Below are 25,392 nucleotides of genomic sequence, written 5' to 3'. Positions count from 1 at the left end.
GGATTCTGTTGATACTGGCTGCCCTCTGTACTTTATCCAAGTAGCCACTTTACATGGTAGCTAACACTACTTGTCTGGAAAGCTTTATAGCTGACACCAGCATTGTCCTCGCCCACTCTTTCCAGCAGGTATAAATCGGATGGTGATCAAGACTCAGGACTGGTTTTATTTGTCGCTTCTACCCAGAAGCAATGACGCCCATTGTTGTCCTGTAATTACTACTTGTGCTGAAAAGAAAGTCAGCTAAGTTGTTCTTCTAAACCCCCACCCAACTTTTTTTTTGATTTGGTTCCATAAATGGCAGAGCACATGCTGCCTGAACAAGAGCGTGCTTGAATTTAATCCCAAGTAAAATTAACTAATTTAGCTGAAAAAGTAGTTCTGTAAATTTGCCTTTTTTCTGGGGTTTCACTTAAAACAAGAGTTCATTCAAGACTTCTTTAAAGCAACAATTGTCATTAGAAATCTAAACAGATGGCACCAAGTGACATTCTAGAACAATTACCCGCATAAATGGTTTTAATGTATAAACAGTAAATACAATTACACACATTCTCAAAGACAAATCTCTATATAGTAGTTTATGGAAATGATTCATTTCAATTTCTACTCATTATTTCAAAACTAGCCCTAATAACAGAATTTATTTCAATCTTTGGATTTTCATAAGGATTCTGTAGTAAAAATTCATGAGAAAGAGCTGTACACTTCAAATATTGTAAACTCAAGTTAATATTGTAAACGCTTCACTTTGCAAGACCCGCTTTATTACTTTATTCTTTAGATAAATCCCAGAGTTTTATACAATAAATTTGCAAAGCAATGATTGTACTCATAACATAAATTCAGGAGGTACCAAGCAGTTTTGTTAGAGACAGCTACAAGTAAAAAAAAATCTATTTTACATTTTTGGGGATTATGAAAAATAGCACATATTGAGGTCTGTGGTTGCTTGTCATAAAAGCTAAAGACTAAAATTTACTCTACTCTGAACAGATGCTACAGAATGTCATTTTTCTTTAAACTAACAGCTATTTTGCCTTCTTCCACAAAATGGGGGACGGGAGGCAAAGCAACACTTTCAGAACTAGGTTTCTCTTCTTCAGTGATTGCTGGACCAATGCCAGACTGGGGTGCATCCACTTTGGAAACTGTAGTGCTGGTGCTCACAACAGAACCACTTGCCATACAAACTGTGATAGGAATACCACCATTTTGAATCACTGAGATCTCATTTGATTTCAAAGCTAAGCCATTTGTAAGTACAGTGGTATATTGGTTCCAGATGGTTGGTTCAATGTTTGTTGTAGGAGCCATCAGCTCCTTCGGGAGCATTTCTGAAATCTTCTTTGGATCATTTCCAATCAGTATCATAGGGCTATCCAGCGAAAGACGTCTTCCACGCCTGGCTGAATTATTCCACATGTGCGTTCCAACATGGACCTGCAAAACAAAAATAAAATACACCTTAGTTGTTTACCGTTAACCTGATCTGGTTGTGCAACCCAACTTCAAAATCTTAGCATCAAGCATTACCTAGTCAGAATTAACTGAAGCTAAAATACATCTTAAGAGTTTCCTATGGACTACAACATTCTTCTTTCACCTCCCTTCCCAATAATCATATATACTGATCAATTTCCATATTAACTACATCAGTTAGTGTACTATAAATCAACAATAATCACTACACCCTTGACTCACTGAAAAGGCTTTTTGGAGCCACAGGGGGCTGGGTAGGGAGAGAAGGGGTAAAGCATAGCCAAGGATCGGAGTAGGTGAAGACAAATAAAGATCTGAGATGTTTTTGTCAAAAGGATTCATATACACAAGTATATGAATAAGCTTAAAAAAGAATGGCAAACTCACTGTAATCTGAGGGCTTTGTGATCAATAATGAAATGCAGTTGCTTTTAGGCCACTTCAAATGAGTAGTACTATCAGACTTTGAGTGGGTAGAAACAGTAGTTTTCTGTGTTTACTTTCTATTACAACCAAAATCGTGGACTAATACATTTGAACCAAAATTACTAAAGGTGACCTCAGCATAATAACATTCAATGCAATTAGTGTGTGAGAGATACAGGATGAAGTCTATATTAACAAGAGAGAACAAAACTTTCTGAATTATGTCCAAACAAAGTGAAGCAAAGGACTATGGAGAAGGGGATGAACAGGTCAGAAAAAAAAACTTTGCAAAGAACAGAATCTCATTATCAACAGAAGTTGGCTTTGGTGAAACTTTCATGTCTGTAGAGCTTGGCTGACCTACAACTCCTTTCTCAACATCCACATAGGCACTTTCAAACATTGGAGATCAATAAGGAACAAAAACTTTGAAAAAATTCTCTCCCTTTAAGCACCGAATCAAACTCTAGGGCCTCTGCCAAAAACACATTGGAGATTATTTATTTTAGCACAAACCAGAGATCAAACCCATGCCTTTTATATCCAAACTTTCCAGTTTCATATATAAAGGCTGTGCATTTTATGCACTGAAATACTGGTGTAAAAATCTGCCCAGATTTTTAATGAAAGTGTTGTTTCAGCATAATGCAAACTAGCCCCACGTGTACCAACTACTGTTGTAAATAGTGGCCTGGATTTTGCAATAATAACAGCAAGATCTACAGTGCTGACTATTACAATCAGAAAATCTGACACCAACCTCTGCAATACACATATACATTCCTGAATCAGAATTTACTTTCAGAGATATCCTGCCCCTCCACAGGGTGCACTGCAACAGCCCTTGCAATAACACAGCATTGAAATCACAGAATAAAAATTGGGCCCTTGCCACCTAGATTCCCAGAAGCAAGTTAGAGTGATGCATTCAAGAGTATGTTTATTCAGATGGCATATAATAAGTGATAGTTATTGCCAAACATCCCCTCTAGACCAGAAAGTCTACTTTTACATGTATTGCTTCAATCGGTTAAAAATCAAGGATTTTAAAATCTTTTCTACCTCATCACTTTTAATCTCATCTTTCTTTCATAAAGTTTGTATTTTGTTTTTCGGACATTATTGAAATCTGCTTGATATTTAAAGTGCTTCACAATTCTTCAAATCGGTGTCGTTAAGAAGTCTGGCTCTTTTTTCATTCTGCTCAGAGAATCTACTCTATCCATGCGGAAGGCACTGCGCTGGACTAATGCAAATTTACACTGGATGTACTTTGTGGACACCTATCAGGGAGAAGAAGAGCAGGAGTTGCTCCTTCTCCACTGACTGCCAAAATCTGGGCCATTACTTCCAATTTAATATTTACTGTAGCATTTTTCTCTCAATCTGAACAAGTTACCTTGAGATTTCCTTTCGTTGTAAAAGCTCTTCCACAGATGGTGCATGCAAATGGCTTTTCACCAGTGTGCGTGCGTTCGTGAATCTGCAGAGCACTTGCTGAGGAGAAGCTCTTTCCACAAGTAGGGCAGTTGTGTTGCTTAGGTGTACGACGGGGTGGAGGTGCCAAAATAGGTGGCATGATTGGAGCCACAGCTGACGGGGCAAGAAACTGTGCAGTGGTTCCTGCTGGTCGTTCTCCATGGTCGCTTACTTCCACTTTAATCAGACAAGGAGGAGCCCTGATAAAGGAACCTGCAGGAACTTGAACAGCACCTAAAAACATACAACGGTTTTTCACTGTTTAGTCTAATAGGGTTGTAAATTATACATGGTGGATCCCTTACTTATTTGCCATGCCAGACTTCAAGATCTCAGCTCTAAATACTGGTATTTTATAACTAGCTCTTCAAACGAAAAGGAGCAAAAGCAGCCAAGTTTCGGCAACCAGAAGCACAAATATAAATCCGTTCATTCATTCCTTCTACACTTGTAACCTGTCCAGACAAAAGTCTGTTGAAATATATTGTAAACAATAGATAGATCACTTGCACAATCATCTGTGAAATTGGTGAGGATTGAATACATTGCTCAATATATAGGAACTCGACCCCCAATGTCCCGCCCTCAAAACTGAATCTTCCTAAAATAGCCCGTGGTACTTTAATAAAATGGTCTTTTAAGAAGGAAAATGTATGAAAATGGGCATATTCATGAACTAAATGTTAAGAAAAATGTTTGCCTCTCCATAAATGCTCATTTACATTGCCAATTTCCACTCAGTTACGTGAGAAAATAAAAAATGAGAAAGCTGAAGTTCTACTTCAAAACAAAAATTGGTCCTAAAACTACCTACAGACAGCACTCTTGTGTGAAATGATGAATGGGCAAACAACACAAACAGAGCAATCACTTTTTACTATTCATTTCTGTAGAATAAAGGCTCTTAAAAGCATTAGCAGTTTGCAGTGATCGGGGCATTGCATATTTTTAAGTAGGTAAAATAAATAGATTAGCAGGAATTAGTCATCATTCCACAAGTAAAACTGACCCTTTCCTTAGTGGATTGAAATTAGTCATCTATCTTTCACCTCCCTTTTAAAACACACTCACACTCATTGCCCCAAGCTTGTCACCAGTAAATAGAATCAAAAACATTGAGTGCAAGATGAATATAATTCATACAATAAGAGTCCTTTCATAAAGAGACCAACAAGCACTAGTCAAAAGAAATTGCCAGTGCAAGTGGATTACAATGTTTCTGCTGACTAACCGGAGAACAGGTTTCTAAAATAAAAGCAAACAAGGGACACCCAAAAAGTTGTATCCGAACCTCATAGGGGTTGGGGAAATCAATTAAAGTTGGAACTGGACCTGAACTGTGGCTTTCTCTCCACAGATGGTACCAGACTAGAGTTTCTCCAGCAATTTCTGCTTTTGTACTATACAGATTTTTGGATTGTTCTTAGTAGAGATTTAATTAAGTTATTATACAGCTAAACGACCAAGCGATAACTCCAGTCTTTTATTACATATTCTATTGAGCTGATCAGAGCATTTAAAATACGTTGTGTGCTATATTAACTTTTATTATTCAGTCTGCAATTTTCAAATAACTAGGACTTGGACGAATATAAAGATGGAGAATAATATTTTGAAATGGACACCTGAAAGTGATGGAAGGGTTTTCAGGTAATTTCGATTACCATAATGCTATCAAATTAGATTCACCTTACATAGGATTTCAGCCCCAAAATATATATGTACAAGCTACTTAGATGCAATTTTAAAAGTACAGAAATACACAGACCAGCCACCATAGGTTACAAATGAACTAAATAACAGTATATTTGTTTTGGGACAATGGAGTTGATTAAAAAGGTGGGTCTTGAGTATTTGATGTTATTATGATGGAATAAGTTTTCAAATTACATGCAAGAGGCAGCTCAAATTTACAGCAAAAATTCCACTTCTAAAACAGCTCATTAGATTAGCATACCATTCACAGCAAGTAAAACACTGAAAAATCTTAACTGTTCAGATTTTCTTCTGTGGGAATTATGAGCAAGCATGTGTTCCCCATCCCTTCGGCCATTACAGAGGTCAGTTAAGAGTTAAGCATATTGTGTGAACTGAACAAGAGCGGAGTATGCTTAAAGAAACATTTAACACAATACAGAACGAGTTTGTTACCGGGGAGGGGATGGGTGTGTGGGGGTTGCATTTCACAGAAACACACAAAAAAAAAGATTAAAAAAAAAGGGGTTACAAAATGCAGAAAGCAAGCACAGATCTTGACAAAATGGGGTAGATACAAAAACCAGCAAATGGCTACAGAGCAGCTTGTCGGGACTAAACAAGGATTATGGAAGGAAACTTGCCAGAGACATCAAAATCAATAGGAAATTTTACAGTCACATCAAGGGAAAGCAGGTAGTCGGGGAAGCAATGTTGGCCCACCAAAGACCAAAGTGGAGATCTCGTCAGTGACTACAGGAAAATAGCAGACATGTTGGATAATTATTTTGCCGAAGTACTTACAGTAAAAAAAGGGAGGATAGCTTGTTAGAGGTCCTGAGGAAATTAATAGTCAGTCAGGGACAGGGACTGAATAAAAGGAAAGCAATTAAAAACATCAATACTGAGGAAACTAATGATACAAAAAAGAATGACAAATGCCCAAGACCTGAATGTTTCCATCAGAAGATGTTAAAAGGAAATAGGGGAGCATATTGTAGCTGCCAACTATAATCTTTCGGAGTTTCCTAGACTCAGGAATTGCCCCTCTGGATTGGAAAATTGCACATCACTCCATTTTTTTTAAAAAAGGGGGAAGAGAAAAACTAGGGAATTACAGACGAGTTTACCCAACATATGTGCTGGATAAATTTTTGCAGTCTAAAAATCAAAGATAGGGTAACTGAACACATCCAAAGTTTTCAGTTAGGCAGGGAAAGGCAGCTTACAATTCATGACAGGTAGGTTACATCTGACAAACCTTATTTAAACTTTTGATGTAGTGACGGAGGAAATGGATGGGGAATGTCTTTGGATGTTGTTTATACCAAATGCCTTCTGGAAGCCAATAAATTCCTTCACAGGAGACAACATTAACTAATGTGGAAGCCCACACAACTGAGGGCAAATTACTGACATGGTTGGGAAACTGAATGGCAGGCAGCAGAAAATAGGGATAAAAGGGTAAATACTCCTATATGCAGGATGTGACTAGTGGTGTCCCACAAGAATCTGTGCTAGGGCCTCAATTATTCAAATTCATAGAATCCATACAGTGTGAAAGCAGAACATTTGGTTCATCAAGTCCACACCGACTCTCCAAAGAACAAAGAACCCCTCCCCCCACCCATCACCCTGTATTCCCCATAACTAATCCACACAGCCTGCATATCTTTGGACTGTGCGAGGCAACTGGAGGAAACTCTGCAGACACGGAGAGAATGTGCAAACTCCACACAGGCAGGCACCCGTGGCTAGAACTGAACCCCAGTGCCTGGCGCTGTGAGGCAGCAGTGCTAACCACTGAGTCACCATACTACCCTATTCATGTTATTTAGCAACAGCTTGTATAATGCTATAGAAAGACATACTTCCAAATTTGATGAGAAATGACTAGGTGAATGGGTAAAATGGAGCAGATAGAGATCAATAAAAAAAAGTTGAGGTTATCCATTTTGGACTGAAAACCTGGAATCCCTAAAACGTAGAAGCAGGCTATTCAGCCCAATGAGTCCACTCCAACCTCCGAACAGCATCCTACCCACACCCACCTCCATCCGATCTTTGTAACCCTGACATTTTCCATGCTAATCCACTTAGCCTGCACATCCCTGGACACCATGGGGACCTAGCATGGCCAATCCATCTAATCTGCACATCTCTGGACTATGGAAGGAAAGCAGAGTACCCGGAGGAAACCCACCCAGTCACAGGGAGAATGTGCAGACTCCATACATACAGTTGTCAGAGACTGGAATCAAATCTGGATCCCTGATTCTGTGTGAGGCAGCAGTGCTAACCACTAAGTCACTGTGCTGCCCAAAAAAGGGTACTTGCTAGATGGCATGACAGTAAATGCAGTGGATGTCCAGTGAGACTTGGGGGTTCAGGTGCAAAGGTCTTCAAATTGCCATGTACAAGTGCAGAGAATAATCAAGAAAGCTCATGGAATGCCATCCTTTATATCTAGAGGACTGGAATATTAGACGTGGATGGAGTACATCATAGGTTTAAGAAGAATGATATCTGGATTTCAGGGGTTAAGTTTGAGAAGAGATTCTACAAAATTAGACTTGAATTCTCTAAAATTTACAATGTTGAAAAGGGATGATGTGATTTAAGCCTTCAAGATACTGAACAGGAAAAGACAGTGGATACTTTATTTTTATTTCCACTAGTTGGAGGTTCTTGAACTAGCGGGCACAATCTGAGAATTAGGAACAGACTGTTCAAGACAGATGTTCGGAAGCACTTCTACACACAAAGGGTGGAACTCTATTCCACAAGATGGCAGCCAATGTTAAATCAATTGTTAATAAAAAAAATCTCCAATTTAAATTTAAGAAAGAGTTTTTAAAAGGGCTAAAGGCAGGTATATGGATTTAGGCCACAGATCAGCCATGACCTCACTGAATTGTGGAACACGCTCAAGGGGCTGAATGGCCTACCATTCTTAGATTCAGAGGCGCAGAGCAGTACAGCACAGAAACCATGCCAACTAAATATCCCAAATTAATCTAGTCCCATTTACAGAATATGGAGTCATATCTAGGCTATGCCAGACCTATTGTACACAGCAAATGTCCCAATTTACCCCTTACAGGGAAGATTGCGATTATCATGAAAACCAGCTTCACGGTCACATGACTGAGGTTAGTGTCCCTGCTACAGGATGTTGTGAAACTTGAAAGGGTTCAGAAAAGATTTGCAAAGGATGTTGCCAGGGTTGGAGGCTTTGAGCTTTAGGGAGAGGCTGAATAGACTGGAATGGTTTTCCCTGGAGTGTCTGAAGCTGAGGGCTGACCTTATAAATCAATAAAATCACAAGGGACATGGGCAAGATAAATAGACAAGGTCTTTTACCCCAGAGTGGGGGAGTCCAAAACCAGAGTGTATAGGTTTAAGGTGGGAGGGCGGGGAAGAGTTTAAAAGAAGGGAGCCAAAAGGGCCACATTTTCATGAAATGAGCTGCCAGAAGTGGTGGAGCTGGTACAATTACAAAATTTAAAAAGGCATCTGGATGGATATATGAGTAAGAGGCAGGATATGGGCAAAAATGTTGGCAAAGGAGACTAGGTTTATTTAGGATGTCTGTTTGGCATGAACAAGTTGGACCGAAGGGTCTGTTTCCATGGTGTAGATCTCGATGATGCTATAATTCTCATTTAGTCATATGTTCCAACAGCTTTCTTAGTCAGTTTTGAACCCATGACCTCAGGACATTAGCCTCAAGATTACTGGTCCAGCAACATTGCCATTACACCATCACCCCACGAATTGGAGAGATTTTAAAAACCACTCCAGGCCAAGCAATGAATCATGAACTTTCTTTGTGATGGGCTGGAAGGTTAACTAATTTACAAGTGAGTTCAGACCTTTAATAATAATAATAGGAACAAGGTGCACAGTTATCAATTGGAAGAAAATAGATACAGCTCATTTGTAACCCATATCCTAATCATTCATACATTGGTAAACAAACTGGCTTCTTTCATATACCATCAGTTTCACATAACTAGAGAATATGTTTCAGCTATTTTGAAGTCAAGGCACATATATGGTCTGCGCAAGATCATATTACACATGCAATAATACTGTTCTGATCTTCAGATTTTAGTCAGTATCAGAGTGCTCCAGATTATTGTGAGCAAAGTTGAAATTTGCAACAGTTAAAAACGTGATCAAAGCAGCAAAAAAGTTCTGCAAAAGTAGTGCCATAATGCTTAGGATACACCAGCTTGGAAGAAATGAGCAGATTCTAAGAGGGAGTTGTGAACTAAATTGAAATGCTTGTAGCTGACTGTATCCATTTTACATAATTCTGTAACAACCCCAGTTTTGTGAACCAGTATTTATTTGGCCTATGTTGTAGTTTGTCCATAAGAAAAGAAAGTGTTCTATTGCTTAGATGGAGTGATGCTTGTGGTCAAAAAGTAAACTCTACCTGAGCACATCACATGCAGATTGGTGATAGCTGATCCCCAGACCAGAGTTGTATATCAGAGTATTGAGCCACCACAAATAGTAATATCTGTATCACAGATATCCAATGTTTTGGATAAGGCACCAAAGCCACAATAGTTGATTTACATACTCAGTTGAAAACCCATGCACATTTTCTTATTCTACATAGCTACAATCGTTTCAAATTAGATTCTGTGAAAAATCTGTTCAGCAATCCTAATCTAGCTCCGATTACAATCCACCAAAAGTTTTGTTGGAAATGAGTTTACATTTTGGAAGCAGGAGGTCAAGGCAATGGAAAGGATGCTAAAGTGATAAGTTATTCTTTGAGATTAGTATTAAAAAGAATAAGAGCTGACTCTACCTATATTAAGTTGATTAGGAAAAAAGTATTTTTTTTAAAAAGTACAAAAAGACATCAAGATGGTTTCCCCGATTAGTGAATTGGAAACTAGAGGGCAGGTATTTAAATCATTTCCAGAAGGAAGATACTAGCAGAATTTTTAGTGTGCTAAGGGTTAGAAGACAGATTAAATCACGCCAAAACAGTGGTAAGAATATAATCCATACAGTATCTAAAATATAAAAACTGAAGAAACAAGAAGTTAAAAATGGCAAAAGGAAGGAATGGAACAGACTAAAGGATGTACAATGACTAAGCCACTGACATTGTCCTTGACAGTGGCTCAGTCAATCACTGATCACATTGTGCGCAAAATAAATTAGCAACATAAAAACAGCAGCTCAAGTGACCACTGCTGCCTCACAGCGCCAGAGACCCGGGTTCAATTCCCGCCTCAGGCAACTGATTGTGCAAACTCCACACATTCTCCTCGTGTCTGCGTGGGTTTCCTCCGGGTGCTCCAGTTTCCTCCCACAGTCCAAAAATGCGCAGGTTAGATGAATTGGCCATGCTAAATTGCCTGTAGTGTTAGGTGAAGGGGTAAATGTAGGGGAATGTAGTAGAAATGTCTGGGTGGGTTGCTCTTTGGAGAGTCAGTGTGAACTTGTTGGGCCGAAGGGCCGTTTCCACACTGTGGGGAATCTAATCTAATAAGCATCAAAAAAGTATTCAACTACAGAAAGACATTTCAGATTGTTCCACGAGACATCAAAATATATGACTTGCCAGTTGGGCTGACAAGAAAAAGGAGCATTGGCTAAATTCGATTCAACTAAGGGAGCTGAAGTCAGCGGTGGCATCCCTAGCCTCCCAGCTGATATAAAGTTAACTCAATATGCACCAGCAATCAAATCTTCAGACTTTGGGTTATACTTTTCAAAATTTTAATAAGATTTAGTCAGGCAAACTTTAAAGTACAAAGCCAAAATACACACATCTTTCTACTACTGCTAAAGCTGACAAAAAAAAGTTAAGTGCAGTTAATAATGGAGTGTGCTATTTCTCAGGTTTAAACTCGGATGCCACAGTTCATTGATCTTTGCTTGCCCAGTAATAGGAATGCTACAACTGGTTCCAAAACCTTTGGGATACTGGAGATGATAGGACATCTCCAAAGGAGGCATCAGGCTCATGTTCATTATCATCCAGGAAACCTTGCAGATGAGTGCAGGCTTAGTAGCGGACACAAAAGAAAACAGTCCCATGAATGCTGCCCACAACGCCTCAATTTCAAATCAGTGCACAAAAAACTGAAGGAGAAACACAAAGTGAAGATCATTATCATTCCTTTCCACTACTGCACTAAAACAAAATCTAAAAAACACTGAGTAAAGCAATCACGTGCTGTTTTACTCCAATAGCGTAATCAAATAACTGTTTAATGTAACTGAAATATTGTCATCTCAACAGTCTAAAAACTGCAGTCTAGGTATTGACTACCTTGCTACCTTTAACAGCAAACTCTAAAATCAGACCAAATCTGCTTGCTATGAGCTGCCTAGTGAGCTTCGGGTGAGTATCTTACTCTTATAAGAAGTCCCAGCGTCTAAGTAGGTGCCAGCCAAAGACCAGTTCAGGTCCATTCTTCAGGTAATCCAATAGTGAGAAGATGAAAGCATGACTGAGGGAAAGAAAAGAAATCAGAGGCAAGGGAAGTGGATGGCTTTCAGCAGCAACCGCTTACCTGCCAGACCCCAACTCATGTCTCCATTATGCAGGGTTACAACAAAATAGAAGCCTTCATGTGACGGTTAATTGACCATTTATGAGTCTTTAACTGGTAGATAGGTCAAAACTTTCCCAATGGACCTTCTTATCCAGAACTAAAAAGGGGAGATGGCAAGAAAAAGGGACCGGTGTTCTCTCCACAGTAAACTTGCCCAATCTTTTCTCCTCCAGGGAGGGGAAATTCCACCCAGGGATTCATCATGGTTTAAAACAATTAAGAGAAAAGGATAAGAGCACATTTAAGAATCAATTATCTATACAATTATTCTTTTCTTTAAATTTCAAATACAGAAAAGTTCTAATTAACTATTAGCAGGATTTATTCGAAGGAGTATTCTTATTTCAAGATAGACACTTAACTGGATTTATGAAATTTCAACTACAGACTCAGACAACAGACTGGAGCTATTTATAAATGTTTACACTATTAATGTTTTTGCATACTTACTGCAATCCCCGTTAGTAAAAGGTATACTAGGCACTTCTTCCTTAATTTTGCGATGAATATTGGCAGATGTTAAATCTAATGCACCATCATTTGGTAGCTCAGATGTCTCAACAGGCTCAGTTTTTGTTTCTGAACTTTCACAAGGCATTGGAAATCCTGGCGACTTTGACAGATGACTACCATTAAAGCTATTCACAGGAGATGAAGCTTGGAACAATGCAGATTCTGAAGCACTTGGACTCTGATTATTCGGATATTCTTGATCCCCAACTGCTGGAGAATCATTAGTCACACCTTCATTTTCTGGGGAGCAATTCTCACCAGATTTCAAACTGCTCTGACGTTGTAAGTTCACACCGGAATTAATCATTTTCATCTGACTCTCTAAAGCAGCTATATTTGAGAATACTAACAAAGGAGAGTTGGCTGGCAAGTCACTGTAAGGCAAAACTGGTTTTGAATACTCAACTGTAGGCACCTTTGTACCTTTGTCCCCTTCTAACTCAGATTCATCCATGTTTTCATCAGTAAAACTGCTGTCAAGTTCAGCATTTTCATCAGCCAATGCTGGCTCTGGATCAGAACCATCATAATAGCCCTCCGGTAAAGGCGTGTTTGGGATCTGACCTCCCATGTGCATTCTAATGTGCTGCTGAAGAACAACAGCATTGGTGAATCTCTTGTGGCATATAGGACATGAATGCTGCACTCGTAGTGGTGGTTTTGCTCGATGTACCCCATAGTGAGTCTTCAGGTTGCCTTTTGTGGAAAATGCTCTGCCACAAACTTTACATTTGAATGGTCTTTCACCAGTATGAGTACGATAATGCATTTTGAGTGAACTTTGGCAACTTAGTATACGATGACATACAGCACATTCGTTTGGGTCAGTGGATGTTTTGTCTATATTCTCTACCAGCTGTTGGAGTTTGAATGTCTCAGATGCTTGGCTACTATCAAGAATGTTACTAAAAGATAATTTGGGTTTTGAGGTTTCTGGCATAATGGATGTAGCCAAAGTAGGTGCACTGCCATTTTCATTTGTAGGTTTTATTTCTAGGTTAGATTCATAGTTGCTGACATTTGAAGACATCGAAGCAGTTTCACTCACTGCTGGAGATCGCCTTTGCAGAAACTCACTCACAGGTACCTTTTCTGAAGTATCCTCAAAACTAGATGACAACTTCATTCCAACTGAATTGGACAATGTTTGCAAGACAGGCTTGGTGTCCACCCAGTTAGCCGAATTGTCAACAGGTATTGACATGCCATAGGGAATTCCACTGCTAGTTGGAACATTGTCCAGATGTTCTGGAACGGGATATGGATTCATTCGGATATGGGGGTACTTCTCCTTGTGCCGCTGGAAATGGACCTTCAGATTGCCTTTGGTTGTAAAACGATTGCCACAGATGTTGCATTTGTAAGGTCTTTCACCAGTGTGGGAACGGATGTGAATCTGCAGGGCACTGTCATTTCCAAATACTTTGCCACAAAACTTGCACTTGTGTTTGAAAAAGGACTCTTCTGAACTGGACTTGGTTTCAAACACTGCAACATTTGGAGGCTTGCCTTTCTGATTTCGTGCAGCCGAAGCTGCAGATAGTCCAATCAGTGGGTTGTGGATAGTTGCTGGATTTGGAGACTGAGGTAGCAATGGGTTTGGAAATCTGGCAGCTTGGCTTGCGAGGTTGCCATGTTTAAGTCTGGTGGAGTTTTCAGAGCAAGAAATGGAATCAGGTTTCGAGGTTAATGTAGCTAAAGCACTAGCCGTTTGAAGAGACCCTGACTCAGAGTGGTGTAAACCTTTATTAAAATGAGTTGTACCAACAGACGAATGAGGTAGCTGTACTGGTTTAAAACCATCCATAGTAAAGGTCTGGCTACCAACTTTCTGCCCAATTAAAGCAGCAGCAGCAGAAAGCTGTTGTGACAGGTGAGCCCCTAGTGCTTTAAGGGGGTCTGCAGCTGCAACGATGGAAGGATGCAGAGAATGAGGGGCCATCATTGCCACTTGGATGCGGATTTGCTCAGTTAACTGAATCTGTTGGAGTTGTTGCTGCTGCAAACAGACCAATTGCTCAAGCAAGATAGGAATGACATTGACGTTTCCAGTTGCATTTGAATTGCTGGTAGGCACACTGTCTGAAATGTGTTGAGTCACTGCCACTTTAGTGTTCTGAATAGTCTCCAGTGTGACGTTAGTGTTTGGTATTTTAGATTGGGACACATAGCTCATTTCAGAGGCTGGATGTAAACTGGTGGCAGCACTTGAGGCACATGATGATTTTTGAGATTCTACAATATCAACGGTCATTTCAGCAGTTTCACTCTGTTCATGTGCCTTTTCTTCAGGGCTATCATTAGTTTTTGATTGATCATTCAGTTGGCCATTTGCAAAGTTATCTGGACAAGATTCCGGGCTGTCTTTTGGAGACATTTCCCTCTCACCTTCATTCATAATCAAAACTGGTGGGTTTTTAGTGCAATTTTTCCTGTGCTCAAGGAACTTGGAGAGATCAAAGAATTCAGCACAACATTTCCTACAGATGTTTGTTTCCTCAGTCCTGCATTTCTTTGCGCTTACTTCCCCATCTCCATCATCCTGACATTCTTCAGAACCTGAGAGAGATCAGAAAAGCACAGTAACTACATTGTCTAAAAAGTATGGTAGATATTCACTTTCACAACGAATCAACAATGGCAAGGAATTTGCCCATTTAAAGTCACCCCGGGTAAGAAAATCGTTAACATACCAGTTATATCACAAATCGGTATAAAGCATTAAATTGACTGTCAACTTAATGAACAGAAAAGGGTTTTTTTTGCTTAACATTGTCTAAATATATCAACTCCAGCATAAGTTGAAGGGGCAAACTATCACATTAGTCACTTATTTCTAGGCAATGATAGGATTTTTGAGCTGTTTTAACCCCATGATCCAAGTTCCACAGTCAAAGTGGCATCATCTCTTCTCGAAAGACCAGTTCCCTCGCTCACGACAAATAGATATTCATTTATCTCCAGTGAAATCTTTGGAGGCACCAATATCTCTGATCAAGACCCCCACACGTTTTATGGTTAAACAGCCAGAAAGGGGAAAAGAAAAACACACTGGAACCAATCCTTATTGATCATTTTTAACAGTCAGGTTCAAAACCTATTTCCCTTCCCAATGCTCAATCTAATTCCCACATTTCTTCTGGGTCCCCTACTAGTTAAATTTAACATTGGTCAGTTAATAAAAGCAAAAGGCAACTAAAATTCATTAAAAAGGTAATCATATTGTCAATTAATTAGTTTCAATCTCCTAAATCCTGTAAATAAAGCCAAAATGGTTTTGCAAGAATTCACCAAAAAAGCAATCAATACAAACTTTACAAGAATCCCCTATCACCACTATGTCAGAGGTTGTCTGTACTGCTGCCTCCTGTCAGACATTGACAGCAACTCTACCTATATGTGCACTTGTGGTACAAATCTCATGCAGCTTGCAACTATGATTTTTGAAAAGATTTGTAGCTTAGGTTAAGGTTCAGATTGTAAGTTTGCTCACTGAGGTGGAAAATTTGTTTTCAGATGTTTCATTACCATGCTAGGTAGCATCAGTGAGCCGCCGGTGAAGGGCTGGTATTATGTCCTGCTTTCTATTTGTGGGTCTTCCTGGAGGCCTGGCATTCTAACTGGATCTCCATCAATGAGCAGATGGATTTGGACACCATCTACCATCCTCCGAGAAAAAGATCTGGAAACGACATCACCCATCTTAAGAAACCAAGACACATAAATAGAAAGCAGGACATAACACCAGCGTTTCACTGGAGACTCAAATGATGCTACCTAGCATGGTGACAAAACATTGGGAAACAAACCCTCCACCTCAGTGAGCAAACTTACAAACTGGGCTTGCAACTCTGATCAGCATTCCACTTTCCCACTCCACTTGGCATCCTCAATTGTCTCCCCTGTTCAGTATCATGGTCACCTCTTATCTGGGTACTCTACTGCCTCTCCCTCACTCACTGCCTTGCTTCCAGAGACAATATGCAACAAGGTAGCGCATTGCAAAGTTGGAGGGAGGTAGTGAGGTGTACACACCAGCATTGTGTAGGGCACTGAGCAAATCACTAACCTAGGATTTGCATTCATCTGACAACACTAATTTTATTGCTCTTATTCTTTGATGCAGGCACCTCACTGATGCATTGCTGGCAATGATGACAGCCACTGCAAGGGCACAGACAGCTAGTTTGCCCTGTAGTCACAATACATGATAAGCAAGTGCTCACAGCAAGTATAGCTGCACAAAATGCACAGTGGCATGTCTGATTTAGTACTGAATTCTGTTTCACAGAAATAGCTAGCTGCTTCTAGCATCCTGAAATTCTGTGGAATACAAAGAAAAAAAGTGTTTGAAAGATAAATCTTGAATTGAAAAGAAGAGGTAATAAACCCACAATATTTGGAGATAAGTCAGACATATAAATTGAAAATTAATTATTTCCACTTGATTTCAAAACAACGCGAAAATCAAGACAATGAGAAACACGTAAAAAAAAAGAAACATAATGACTCAAAAAGAGCGGAGTGGAGACTAGGAAGTGGTTAAACGGCAAAAGGTGATAGATAATGGGTGGCACGGTGGTTCAGTGGTTAGCACGGCTGCCTCCCAGTGCCATGGAACAATATCACGGGTTTGATTCTAGCTTTAGATGACTGTCTGTGTGGAGTTTGCACATTCTCAGTGTCTGCATGGATTTCCTCTGGGTGCTCCAGTTTTCTCCCACAACACAAAGATGTGCAGATTTAGGTGAATTGCCCTTAGTGTTCAAGGAGTTGTAAGTTAAGTACATTAGGCAGGGGTAAATAGAGTCATAGAGATGTACGGCATGGAAACAGACCGTTCGGTTCAACCCGACCATGCCAACCAGATATCCCAACCCAATCTAGTCCCATCTGCCAGCACGCGGCCCATCTCTCTCCAAACCCTTCCTATTTATATACCCATCCAAATGCCTCTTAAAATGCTGCAATTGTACCAGCCTCCACCACATCGTCTGGCAGCTCATTCCATACATGTACCACCCTCTGTGTGAAAACGTTGCCTCTTCGGGCTCTTTTATATATTTCCCCTCTCACCCTAAACCTAAGCCCTCTAGTTCTGGACTCCTTGACGCCAGGGAAAAAGACTTTGTCTATTTCTCCTATCCATGTCCCTCATAATTTTGTATACCTCTAAGGTCACCCCTCTGCCTCCGATGTTCCAGAGAAAACAGCCCCAATCTGTTCAGCCTCTCCCTGGAGCTCAGATCCTCGATCCCTGACAAGATCCATGTAAATCTTTTCTGAACCCTTTCAAGTTTCACAACATCTTTCTGATAGGAAGGAGACCAGAATTGCACACAATATTCCAACAGTGGCCTAACCAATGCCCTGTACAACGCACAATGACCTCCCAACTCCTGTACTCAATACTCTGACCAATAAAGGAAAGCAAACCAAACACCTTCTTCACTATCCTATCTACCTGCGACTCCACTTTCAAGGAGCTATGAACCTGCACTCCAACATCTCTTTATTCAGCAACACTGCCTAGGACCTTACCATTAAGTCCTGCTTAGATATGCTTTCCTAAAATGCAGCACCTTGCATTTATCGAAATTAAACGCCATCTGCCACTTCTCAGCCATTGGCCCATCTGGTCCAGATCCTGTTTTAATCTGAGATCAGAGGTAACCCTCTTCGCTGTCCACTATACCTCCAATTTTGGTGTCATCTGCAAATTTACTAATTGTACCTCTTATGCTTGCATCCAAATCATTTATGTAAATGACAAAACGTAGAGGACCCAGAACCAATCCTTGTGGCATTCCATTGGTCACAGGCCTCCAGTCTAAAAAACAACCCTCCACCACCCTCTGTCTTCTATCTTCAAGCCAGTTCTGTATTCAAATGGCTAGTTCTCCCTGTATTCCATGAGATCTAACCTTGCTAATCAGTCTCCCATGGGGAACCTTGTTGAACGCCTTACTGAAGTCCATATAGATCACATCTACTGCTCTGCCCTCATCAGTCTTCTTTGTTACTTCTTCAAACACCTCAATCAAGTTTGTGAGACATGATCTCCCACGCACAAAGCCATGTTGACTATCCCTAATCAGTCCTTGCCTTTCCAAATACACGTACATCCTGTCCCTCAGGATTTCCTCCAACAACTTGCCCACCACCGAGGTCAGGCTCACTGGTCTATACTTCCCTGGCTGGTCTTTACTGCCTTTCTTAAACAGTAGCACCAAATTAGCCAACCTCCAGTCTTCCGGCACCTCACTTGTGATTATCGATAATACAAATATCTCAGCATAAGGCCCAGCAATCACTTCTCTACCTTCCCACAGAGCTCTTGGCTACATCTGATCAGGTCTTGGGGATTTATCCAGTTTTAACCATTTCAAGACATCCAGCACTTCATCCTCTAATCTGGACATTTTGCAAGATGTCACCATCTATTTCCCTACCATCTATATCTTCCATATCCTTTTCCACAGTAAATACTGATGCAAAATATTCGTTTAATATCTCCCCCATTTTCTGTGGCTCCACACAAAGGCCGCCTTGCTGATTTTGGAGGGGCCCTATTCTCTCCCTAGTTACCCTTTTGTCCTTAATATATTTGTAAAAACCCTTTGGATTCTCCTTAATTCTATTTGCTAAAGCTATCTCATGTCCCCTTTTTGCCCTCCTGATTTCCCTCTTAAATATACTCCTACTTTCTTTATACTCTTCTAAGGATTCACTCGATCTATCCGGTCTATACTGGACATATGCTTCCTTCTTTTTCTTAACCAAACCCTCAATTTCTTTAGTCATCTAGCATTCCCTATACCTACCAGCCTTCCCTTTCACCCTGACAGCAGTATACTTTCTCTGGATTCTTGTTATCGCATTTCTGAACTTCGCATTTTCCAGCTGTCCCTTTACCTGTGAACATCTGCCTCCAATCATCTTTTGAAAGTTCTTACCTAATACCGTCAAAATTGGCCTTTCTCCAATTTAGAACTTCAACTTTTAGATCTGGTCTATCCTTTTCCACCACTATTTTAAAACAAATAGAATTATGGTTGCTGGCCCCAAAGTGCTCCCCCACTGACACCTCAATCACCTGCCCTGCCTTATTTTCCAAGAGTAGGTCAAGTTTTGCACCTTCTCTAGTAGGTACATCCACATAATGAATCAGAAAATGGTCTTGTACACACTAAAATTCTTCTCCATCTACACCTTTAACACTATGGCAGTCCCAGTCGATGTTTGGAAAGTTAAAATCCCCTACCATAACCACCTTATTATTCTTACAGATAGCGGAGATCGCCTTACAAGTTTGTTTCTCAATTTCCCTCTGACTATTGCGGGGTCTATAATACAATCCCAATAAGGCCATCATCCCCTTCTTATTTCTCAGCTCCACTCAAATAACTTCCCTGGATGTATTTCTGTGAATATCCCCACCTCAGCATAGCTGTAATGCTATTCCTTATCAAAAAGGCCACTCCCCCTTCTCTCTCGCTCTCTCCCCTCTCCCTCTCTCTCTTTCTATCCTTCCTGTAGCATTTGTATCCTGGAACATTAAGCTGCCAGTCCTGCCCATCCCTTAGCCATGCTTCCATAATTGCTATGATATCCCAGTCCCATGTTCCTAACCATGCCCTGAGTTCATCTGCCTTCCCTGTTAGGCCCCTTGCATTGAAATAAATGCAGTTTAATTTATTAGTCCTACCTTGTCCCTGACTGTTTGACTTGCTTCTGTTCTCAGCTGTACCAGTCTCGGATCGATCTCTTTCCTCACTATCTCCCTGGGTCCCACCCACCCCCCACCTTACTAGTTTAAATCCTCCCAAGCAATTCTAGCAAATTTCCCTGCCAGTATACTAGTCCCCATCCAATTTAGGTGCAATCAGTCCTTCTTGTACAGGTCACTCCTATCCCAAAAGAGATTCCAATGAAACAAAAATGTGAAACCTTCTCCCATACACCAGCTCCTCAGCCATGCATTCATCTGCTCTATCCTCCTATTCCTGCCCTCACTAGCTCAAAGCACTGGGAGTAATCCAGATATTACTACCCTTGAGGACCTCCTTTTTAAATTTCTGCCTGACTCTCTAATTTCCCTTCAGAATCTCAACCTTTTCCCTTCCAATGTCGTTGGTACCAATGTTGGCAATGACTTCCTGCTGCACCCTCTCGGAGACATCCTTGATCCTGGCACCAGGGAAACAACACACCATTCTGCTTTTTCTCTGCTGGCCACAGAAACGTCTGTCTGTACCTCTGACTACAGAATCCCCTAACAGAATTAATCTCTTGGAAGCCGACATACCCCTCACTGCTTTAGAGCCAGTCTCAATACCAGAAACTTGGCTGTCGTGCTACTTTCCCCTGAGAATCCATTATCCCCTACATTTTCCAAAACAACATACCTGTTTGAAGTGGGTATATCCACAAAAGATTCCTGCCCTAGGTGCCAACCTCTCACCCTTCCTGGAGTTAACCCATCTATGTGACTATATCTGAGATTTTCCCCCCTTCCTATAACTGCCATCCATCACATACTGTTGCTGTTGCAAATTCCTCATTGCTTCTGTCTGTCTCTCCAACCAATCCACTCGATCTGATAAGATTAGCATCCAACAGCATTTATGGCAGATATAATCCACAGTAACCCTTAAACTCTCTTTAAACTCCCACATCTGACAAGTACATATCTGTGCAAAGGCCATTTTTGCTCCTTCATAATCTACAGACCCAGAAAATAACTCCGTCGTATTCCTCTACAAACAGTGCCCCAGGTAAAATATAAGCCATAGCTATTAATTTAAAGTTTAATCAAGAGACTTATCTCCAAAAACATATAATCAAGAAAGAATCCACTATACTCACTACTGCAGCCTCTCTCTTGGACAATTAACTTATCTGATTCTGTGCTGTGACCTTCACCCAACAGTTCCTCCAAGATTAGTTGTGAATGTCACCGTTTGTTAGTTTTCCCAGATGAACTCCGATGTCCAGCAATACATGAATTCAAACAGCAAATGCGGTAACTGTGCAGGTTCTCTCTCTCTCTCCTGCACTGTCCTCACCATGTGCTTCCTTTGTCTGCTCTGCTCCCTTTTAAACTGCTGTTGTTTTGACTTTTTTTCCAAAGTTCCAAAACAATGCAACAGCATATAAACAGTAATTGCTGCTCCTGGAATTCAAGGAAATCACCTCCAGCACCTAAAATACCTCAAAAAGAAAGGAGCAGCTCTTACAGCCAGAAATGTTTCCCGTCCTCCATCTTAGATTACTCAGAATCCCTTTATAACATGGAGTAATAGTATAGGGAATGGGTCTGGATGGGTTAAGCTTCGGAGGGTCAGCATGGACTTGTTGGGCCCAATGGCCTATTCCACACTGTAGGGATTCTGTGAAATAGACACTTTTGCTGTCCAGCAACAGGTCACTAATGGTCTCTCAACTTGTAACACCAATATCACGCGGTCACGATCAACTAACTTTACGCAGATAAGATCCTTCTTGAAGCTCTGCTCAGCACTGCATCATCTATTAACTTACCCACAAAGCTAAGTACTGGAAAAACTATAATCCCAATTGAAGCGGCACCTATTGGACAAGCTTTCTTTCACAAGCATCCATAAAACACTGCACCAGGATACATGCTATAAAATGAAGTGAATCAGATATCAGAAACAAAATTAAAGTTAGCAGGTTCAAGTTAAATTTGGATTGTTACAAAGTGGTAACAAATTCTTAAATGCTTAACCTTGAAAGCCATTCTACAAGTTGAGTTTTACAAGGGATGCTGTTTGTGTTTACAACTGTTAACCACTTGTCTGGAATTTAACGTGAACGGAAGACAACATGCTTTTAAAATGGAAGAAACTTAAAAATTAAAACAACAAACAGATCTGTTTAATTACTGCCAGTTAATTCTGTTAGGAAATGCCTGAAGGTACCGTCAGTAACACCAAATAAATGCCCAGACATTTAATGGTTAAGGTATTTTATTCTCTTGCAATGTGAAATGCCTATAGACCTTCTAAGTTATTTCTTCACCTTTCTTTTCTACAAATACCACCTGATGAACAAAGCCTCAGTTTCGCTAGCAGTTTTGGAACTTTAAGTAGAAACGTAAGTTGTTAGAAGAGTGACCAACTGTAGCAAGTAGCATCCACAGACACACAGTTTCTTCCTAGGTGAGAAACATAATACACAATTTATACTGAAGATTGCTTTATGACAGCAAAGCAATTTTGGTCAAAAGGTCACACATCAATAAAAGACCACAAAGGCAAATGACAAGATAATCATCAATATCCATGGAAATTTACTCTAGTATGACAGAAATAACTTTAACCAACCAAACTACTAAAGAGTAGTTTGTTATAGACCAAACGCATCATGAATTATTGCGATTTGGGGGCGGGGAAGGGATTGGTGAGACAGGAAACTGAAAAAAGACAAAAGAAGTTCAGTTAAAAAAAAATACAATTTTTTTTTTACTTTCCCCACCACCCCCAGCTTCCATTTTTAAATAATTTTTCTCTTGCATAAAAGTTCAAATGAATTTTTGCAGAGTAGGGCTTATAGTAAACTTACCCTAGAGGGAGCAGTAGACACATTATGAATAGTTGAATTTCAAAAATATTTAGCTACTGGAGTCGAGACAAGTTAACTCAAACAAAAATTAATCCATGGGCTTTTATCTACTCATACAGTTGGGAAAGCAGTTGTGTTCACTCTCAGGGTTAACAAATCTTTCAATTGAGAGAATTAATTGTAATTCATTCTTGATGGCATCTCACATTCTTGCAGTGGTCTGATTGAAGATGGGCTGCTCCTCATGTTTCACTCGCAGAGAAAGTGGCCACAACTTCCGAGGGTCGTCCAGATTTTTCACGGAAGGCTGAAATTTGGGACTTCACTACTTGGATCTCAGGAAGGATGTACAGCCCTGGAGTATGTCCAGAGGAAGTTCATAAGAATGGTCCCAGGAATGAAAAGATTAATATATGAGGAACGTTTGAAGTCTCGGTGTATATTTGATAGAATTTAGAAGGATGAAAGGTGGGGGGGAAATCTAATTAAAACTTCCAGAATACAGAATGGCCTGAAGAGAGGTGGTGTTGGGAAGATGTTTCTATTGGTGAGAGAGACTAGGACCTGAGGGCGTAGCCTTAGAGTAAAAGGGAAGACCTTTTAGAATGGAGAAAGGAGGAACTTCTTCAGCCAGAAAGTGGTCAATCCATGCAATTCACTGTCACAGAAGGCTGTGGAGACCAGGTTATTGAGTATACTTAAGACAGAGATGGGTAGGTTCTTGACTTTGTTAATGGGATCAAGGTTTAAAGGGAGAAAGCAAGAGAATGGAGTGGAGAAACATATTAGCCATGATTGAATGGATGGGCTGAATGACCTAATTTCTGCTCCTATCTATGTTTTATGGTCTTATGGATCAGTTAATATGCTGTGAATTATAATGTTTGCAGTCAACCAGTATATGGACCTGAGAAATGGCAGTGGCATCAAGTTATGGAGTGTGTTCCAGTAGGAACTATGGAATTTCTGGCTGGATGTGTGGAGTTTGAAGTCTTGTCTTAATTATTTTTTTCAAAAAGCTGTCAGTTGGTGGTGTCCTTTGTACTGCAAAGTAAATGGCTGTGCAAGACTTAATATTTGAGCTATGTTAAGCTCTGACATCACACACAGTCTCTGGAAGTGAATCAGTTTGCTGGATTCTGGCATGTCTCTTGATACAGGGACATGGACCTTATCTACCTCTTGTTAGTAATATTTAACAAACCCAAGAGTTAATGTAACCTTTATATTGTTGCTTTTGTTATGTATCACAAAACTTTGTTTCTTCTGCTGAAACTTAATCATGGCCTATCCTTCACCACAGACTACTAAACAGCCCCTTAGGTTTGGTTGCAACACTCCATTCCAACCACAAGTCACCTGTGGTTGATATCCCAGCTTCATGCTGAATAGAATAAATGTGATCAAAAAGGTATGCATTATCAGCTAATACTACTTTTTTTTTAAAAGGAGGCTTCAGCAGGTCCAATATGCACTTGCACAGGAGGTCATAAGTTGGGTTGGTCTCAATGTCTCCGAAATAATCCTCAGGAATTCTCCAATAAGGGTACCTACCATATTTATGTGGCCATTCCAAAAGGTGAACAACAGTGCTATACTGCTGTTAGGTACACAAGGGCAAGGAAAGCATTGCATAGAATGTACTGGCTCTCCTGTCCCAGATATAACCACCTCAAGGCCAGTCCAAAAAAAAAAGAAAGCTAATTCCTGGATTTTAATGATATTTGACATAAGAAATATTATCTTTGTAGAATTTGAAGAAACACTGATCTTTTATGCACTTGGTCAAAAAAGAAAAGGGTCAGTTCAAACACCAGCTTGGCTTTGGTGCTTTCTCCATATCCCCAACAGCTGGATGTAATAACACATTGACATTGCTGCACATTACCAGTTTTGACTGCTTACGTATCTACATTACCCCTCCTGTGCCTTCTGTTGCTTAAATCCTAACTCTAGAACATTTTCCCTGTATCTTACTGCCTTTCCACTGTTCTCTTTAAAACAAAAAATTTCTTCACCCAAGCTTTTAGTCACCTACCCCAAAATGTTCACACAATTTGGTGTCACATTTTATTTGATAACAAACCTATGAAACAGCAACTTCCTGGTAAGATGATGATTATATTATTAATAATAATGTCACATAACTGAATGATCTGTGTGATAAAAATGGAAACATCCACAGACATTAGAAAATAATAACTAACTATCTATATATTTGGCCAAAAGTCAATGTGAAAAAAGAAGAAACCTACAAATAAGCGTAACTGCTTTTGGGGAGGTGAGATTCTAAGTGTGGAAACTAAAGTCTACAATACAGTGGAAGAAGCGAGGATTGATTGACAATCACATAAATTAACTACTTAGAAATGTGTTGGCAGACTCTGTCCAGTCTCAAGGAGAAGATTGAAGCACAGAGAAAAACAACAGTGGCAACTCCCAGTTGAAAAGCCTCCCAAGACACTGTCAGTTGGCAAAAATAGTGTAATGTTATCAAACACCTGTAACTTGGTAAGAGAATGACAGAAGGAAAGTAGCCTTTAAAGAAGATCAATCGACTCAGAAATGTACAACCACAAGGAAGATGTGATAAAGAAAACCCGACAGACCTATGTAT

General features: G+C 40.1%; 1 protein-coding gene across 1 annotated transcript in view; it reads right to left on the bottom strand.

Moving 5' to 3' along the window:
* Positions 1 to 564: 564 nt before the first annotated feature.
* Positions 565 to 25,392, bottom strand: part of sall4 (spalt-like transcription factor 4) — a 44,432-nt gene continuing 19,604 nt past the window's right edge. The window contains exons 2-4 of the mRNA XM_060836000.1: positions 12,126 to 14,747; positions 3,308 to 3,621; positions 565 to 1,443 (exon numbers count right to left, since the gene is read on the bottom strand). Coding sequence (XP_060691983.1) covers positions 1,000 to 1,443; positions 3,308 to 3,621; positions 12,126 to 14,747 — 3,380 coding nt within the window. The 3' untranslated portion in view covers positions 565 to 999. The remainder of the gene's footprint in view (positions 1,444 to 3,307; positions 3,622 to 12,125; positions 14,748 to 25,392) is intronic.

Source organism: Hemiscyllium ocellatum, chromosome 15 (genome assembly GCF_020745735.1).
Source record: "Hemiscyllium ocellatum isolate sHemOce1 chromosome 15, sHemOce1.pat.X.cur, whole genome shotgun sequence".
Lineage (NCBI taxonomy): Eukaryota > Metazoa > Chordata > Chondrichthyes > Orectolobiformes > Hemiscylliidae > Hemiscyllium > Hemiscyllium ocellatum.
This window is presented reverse-complemented; position numbering and strand designations above follow the sequence as displayed.